Genomic DNA, 5,619 nt, shown 5'->3' with positions numbered 1-5,619 from the left:
AAGGGCAAGACCTATTTTGGGATATAAGTAGACCCCTTGCTTCTACCAGTAAGGTAACCCCTCATTCATTTGAATTCGAACAGCCATCTTCTTCGAGTATTTCACGAAAGAAGGGCAAGACCTATTTTGGGATATAAGTATATATATATATATATATATATTTTCTGTAGTGACTTTCGAAGTCATTGCAGATCGATATGATACGCTAACATCAAGTATTTCATGAGGTGACGCCAATAAAATTGAGTAATTCCACGTGGACAACGATACATCAAGTTCGTGGGAAACGAATCTTAGTTACGCAATTACAAGAGATAAATATTAGCGCCAAGCTCTATATGAACTCGATAGAATGGCATGAAAAATGTATTAATTTCAAGAGGATAACCAATGCACGGGGAACTTACAATTCCACGCGATGAACTCGGGATAATTCTAATAAAACATGCAAGTTGTTATATATTGTATAATAATAATGCCTAATCACGATAGACGCTATACGAGATGATGTCACTTGCTTCTAGATGTCCAAGACACAATTCGCAATCTTGTGCAATAGGGAAAATTCAGCAGAAACCTTGAGAAACTGCTCCAGTGAATGGACACCCGTCCTAAAATCACTATGTATAGTTTGTAATGTATGTAAATGACGTTTTATTTGCAAGAAAAACGTCACGGGACAATTCGAATAATCCTATAAATTTGTAAGATACATTCTCACCGAAACTTTCGATACGCTTGCCGACTGTTGTCTCTGGTCCATCGTTATTATGTCAAGTTTCGTAATTCTCATCCATAACTTTTACTGAAAGCTTATCATTTGAAGTCTATCATTCAGTGCTGAGGTTATCGTCGTTACGCTAACAATCTTGAATATGATGAATTTTTCATAAGATATGTACATACAGTAGATTCCCGTATAACGCGAAAAACACAGGAAAACACAAATAATAAAACACAGGAATTACCGAATTTGAGAATTAAATTCGTACAACACAATTTCATCTCGCGTTATAAAGAAGTCTACTGTAGTGCAAATTCATCAGTGAATGGAGATTCATGTCAAAATCACTATACATATGTATACAGATACAACTCACGTCAACGCATCCGATTACTGGAACCTGTTCATTTATTGGTGGAGTCAGCCTACAAAGATAAAATGAATAATGGCAATGAATCAGCAATCAATGGAAACAACAGAAACAAGAGAAACCAGTAACCGTGCAGTGAGCAATAACTGTTACTGAAATTAAAATGAATTAGCTGGCACGCTCTCTCGAAGTGATCCTAATAACTCTGCCCATCGACTACGGCCGATGTCAGAGTGACGCCAGTGCATAAAATCTCAATATCAAGCGTCAAATTCCTTCTAGTAATTCATATTACCTCATATCTGATAAAGTCACGGCTATGAATGAGTAGCCAATGAAACATCCGACCTAGCGGAAATTCCGGGTAGTATATTATACATGTTATTTGGAAGCCATCGATCGAAAAGAAGAGACATGCGCGTATGTCCTAATTTATGTGTTATCACATTTTATTCTGTAAACGTTATAATTATTGTAAGGTCAACGTTGATATTGCGCCACTAGTTATTGCACAACAATAATATTTCTTCTGGTATCTTTTTTATATTTTTGTCATATATATTTGCCAACTTTACGGCACTATCGTCGTTTTTTCGGATTCTTTTCGTTTGCGCTTTGATCTTGTGTTTTTTAAATTTTATTTTTAAAAATCCGTAAGATTCCTGACTTATTTAAAAGTGCTAATGAAGTATTGGTGACCTTTTGAATTTGAATTCGCCAAAAGGAGTCTATTTGTGCTGTCCCATTGTTAACGTACAGGTATATGTTAAAAAAAAAGTTTATCCCGACTTATCGTAATCTATGTAAATTGTAAATATATTCTGACAACACACTTTTATGTTTGCTCTATAAACTTAGATGTTTCATCATACAAACTCGAGGAAAATGGCGAGGCATACGATATATAATACTGCTGTCGTTTGGCAGCTTATACTCAGTGTGAATTCAGCAGCATCGTGGCAACATATCGCATGACATAAAGAAGCAGACAGATTAAAATAACAGATAGAAGATCCGTGCTCGGCTGACTACTTGCTAAGAATATAAGATAACAAGAAGTTGAGACCTACCGAAAATTCCTGGAACGATTGGTTGCTAATCGTCCAGTAAGTGAAATTATTAGTAATTTGTAGAATGAACCTATGACAGCCTATTGTGAATTTCCATGACTGCATCTTTTTCGGAATGATCGCTAACGAATTATTGTTATCGACAGTTAATGTTTCACACTTTATCAAAGCCAATAACTGCATCATTGTTTAGCAAAGTGAATAATTCGAGAGAATACGTGTAGAAGGAAAAAGCATCGGGGTGCCAGGTTGACGATATTTTCTTTTCTTCTTTTTCAGAAGTGAATCCACAATTGGGGAGCCGGGAAAAGTTCTACCATTTGAATTTTACAGTAAACCTTGTTTCCGTAGCAACGAGCGGTCACGTGATCCGAAAGGAGCCGAGCGCGGAACTGTGAAGACCGAGGTTATAAATAGAGGGCGCCGGCTAGCGGGGAGCCTCTTTTACTTCCTCCACGTTCTGCGGTGCATTTGCTCGTCTAACGTTGTGTCGTGTGTTGCGGTCGTGTAGTGCTCGCTCGCGCGAAGCCAGTAACAGAAAGAGCAAAGAATACCTGCTGTTCCGCAGCCACTGCTAGACATAACGCAAGCTAATAGAACGAGTCAGAGACAGCCGTGTCAAGAACATTTGAGGAAAAAATCGGAAACGAGAAGAAGGAAAATGCCGGAGACCGCGCATCACATGAACGGATACGCGAACGGGCACACGGCGCCCGAGCTGCAGCAGGGAACGAGTTTCCTCTTCACCTCGGAATCCGTAGGCGAGGGACATCCAGGTAACTTTTCATAAACGAACGACCTTACTATGATATCGTTTTCTTGCAGTTTCGCATCTCGTAACTTGTCCCTCGAAGCGCCGCGTGCCACCATGAAGAAGGAAGCCGCGTGCGCACTTCGCTCGGATCTCACATCGTAACCAGACGACTGTGCGATTTTTTAACGTGATTCCTCGCATACATCTTTCTCGCACTCTCTCTTTCTGTCTCTCACGATCACGGATCTAGCTGTTTTGCCCTTTTAATGAAAATCCTGGAAACGAGCCAAAGAAAGAACTGTTGAGAAGCTTAAATTCAACACGGACCAACATGGCCCGATTAGTCGCCATGTGCTCAGCACTCGTGGAGTTTCCTACTTTCTCACGGTTACAGAATAATGATAGTGAAGTCTTTGTGCCATGCCTACATCATAGATTTTGTTAGGTGCTGTTGTCCACTGAATCAAACGTTGGTTATACTATCCTTAAGTAATATTAATATTAACCAGTTCTGCATGCACAGTTGCCGATATTAATATCTATATAACTGATTAATTTATCACAAAGCATATAAACTTCTGGATCCTTTAGTCTCGTGTATACATATGTTGCAATTTGTTCATTTTTATATTTTGAAAATATCTCAATTCGGTTACTATATGCACCCACATGCAGAATATTGATCATCGATGACTCATTTCACGATTGTTTATTCAAGTTTTTTAAATCTTATTACAGACAAGATGTGTGATCAAATAAGCGATGCCATCCTGGATGCACATTTACAGCAAGATCCCAATGCCAAAGTTGCCTGTGGTAAATGTTATAGTTACCTTGCTAATTTTCTTACACACAACGATACATCCGTACCATGCTCTCTATTTATAAGCTAGCCAAGGCAACCCTGAACTACTTTTTTTGAATCCATGCCTGTCTTTACCAGATCTCATCCTGTATCAAGTTTCAAAATACTAAAGGGTAAAAACCATTAATATTGGTTTAGCTTGTTCATAAAATTATATCAAATTGTACCTTTAATCAGTAATATAGTGTTATACTTTATAATGCATCTTACGGAGTATCATGTGCTTTAAGTAACTAATTCCCTGAGTATAATAATTTACCATCAAATTTATATCTGTAATACAGAAACTGTGACGAAGACTGGCATGGTCCTACTCTGTGGCGAAATCACATCAAAGGCTGTGGTTGATTATCAGAAAATTGTTCGAGACACAGTAAAGCACATTGGTTATGACGACTCTTCGAAAGGTAGGAATTTTATAAATTACAATTTAACATCAAACATCTTATACTTTTTAATAATATGTTTATGCCGTTTTATCTATGAGTGTGTTTCTTCATTTATAAGGCATTATAGTATTTTTCTCTTACTTATCTAATTCAGGATAAAATAAGTATTGACTACATTAATATATGTAACTTACCATTTGATAATGCACCAGAAAGCAGTACAATATTCTCTATTGTTTTGAAACTGAAAGCAAATTACGAGTAGGAGCGATGCAATCGAACTATGACATTTTTTTAAATTTATTAACATGGCTCATTAAATTTGTTGAATCAATAAATGAAAAATTGAACTCCGATGACCAATTGAAGCCAAGTTTAAGAAAAAAGTCGTGGTTCGATCGCAGCAGGCCGTAAAGTTTTAAAATCTGTCCGTTCGTTTCTGTGACGATCGGTGAAGCAATCGCTCCGTACAATTGTGTAACCGTGTAACGTGAGCATATAATGGTGGTGGCAGGATTCGATTGGCGCACGTTGAACCTTTTGGTCGCGATCGAACAGCAATCTCCAAATATCGCTGATGGAGTCCATGTGAACAGGGAAGACATGGATGTGGGTGCAGGTGATCAGGTACATAACCTATTCTCAGCCCGTGCCGCAGAGCAGCCAATTAATACGATAACCGTCGATCATCCCCGATCTTTGCTTTCTTGATAATTACCCTTGCAGGTGTTACGTATGCGTGTGTCGCGAACTGTTATAAGAATTTTTGACTTGTTGACCCATTAAAGATATATTTGATAATGAGACGAACGACCGCGGGGAGCTCGAGACACATTGCGTTGTCTCGTCTATACATTGCTTATCAGTTTCTTATACTCCAAGTTCATTAGATAAAATTTTATTGCGGAGGTCACGTTATCACACCTGAAATAAAATTTCCTCTTGTGGCTAACGTGTCCTTGACAATAATATCCGTGATATAGGATGCACGTAGCAGGTCGACGAATTTGTTGAATATGTCCACTAATACATTTTCTTGATCGTGTCTCTTTGATCGATCGCCTGGATAAAGGATACCCACTCCTGAGGATTTATGTGGGAAGATAAAAGCTTATTGAATAAATCGAACAGCCATTGTCGTAGAAAGAATTGATATTAAATCAATCCTGGAAATTGAATCATGGGAACCCGATCATATTGGCGATGAAAGAATATGAAAAAGCGTTCCAAGTTGCTTGCGTTAGTCGGACAATCAAAGATAACCGAAAGCAGCCACGTAGGACAACTTCGTGCTCCCCGAGCTTATTTTGACAACCTAGTGAACAGGATGGTTCTTGGTTCCCTTCTTTCTCATCCCGCACCGTCGACAAACACGGAAACAGATATCCCTCCTGCTTCCATAACAGCTGCAAATAGATTTGACCATAAGAGTGACTTAGGGCATTAT

At 38.4% G+C, this 5,619-nt stretch overlaps 2 protein-coding genes across 3 annotated transcripts in view; one reads left to right on the top strand and one right to left on the bottom strand.

Annotated features, from left to right (window-relative positions):
- LOC107264512 (phospholipase B1, membrane-associated) overlaps window positions 1–871 on the bottom strand; it is a 12,941-nt gene extending 12,070 nt beyond the window's left edge. The window contains exon 1 of the mRNA XM_025081797.1: window positions 722–871. The gene's annotated coding sequence lies outside the window, so the exon portion shown is untranslated. The remainder of the gene's footprint in view (window positions 1–721) is intronic.
- Window positions 872–1,993: 1,122 nt separating this feature from the next.
- The window catches only part of LOC107264524 (S-adenosylmethionine synthase), an 8,820-nt gene continuing 5,194 nt past the window's right edge, over window positions 1,994–5,619 (top strand). The window contains exons 1-5 of one of the 2 annotated variants that reach the window (XM_015732862.2): window positions 1,997–2,200; window positions 2,444–2,940; window positions 3,657–3,734; window positions 4,068–4,190; window positions 4,687–4,799. In XM_015732862.2, coding sequence (XP_015588348.1) covers window positions 2,826–2,940; window positions 3,657–3,734; window positions 4,068–4,190; window positions 4,687–4,799 — 429 coding nt within the window. In that variant the 5' untranslated portion in view covers window positions 1,997–2,200; window positions 2,444–2,825. Of the gene's footprint in view, window positions 2,201–2,443; window positions 2,941–3,656; window positions 3,735–4,067; window positions 4,191–4,686; window positions 4,800–5,619 lie in introns of both variants that reach the window. The other variant, XM_015732863.2, reaches the window with a different exon arrangement.

This window comes from Cephus cinctus, unplaced genomic scaffold (genome assembly GCF_000341935.2).
Source record: "Cephus cinctus unplaced genomic scaffold, Ccin1 Ccin1_scaffold0173, whole genome shotgun sequence".
Lineage (NCBI taxonomy): Eukaryota > Metazoa > Arthropoda > Insecta > Hymenoptera > Cephidae > Cephus > Cephus cinctus.
This window is presented reverse-complemented; position numbering and strand designations above follow the sequence as displayed.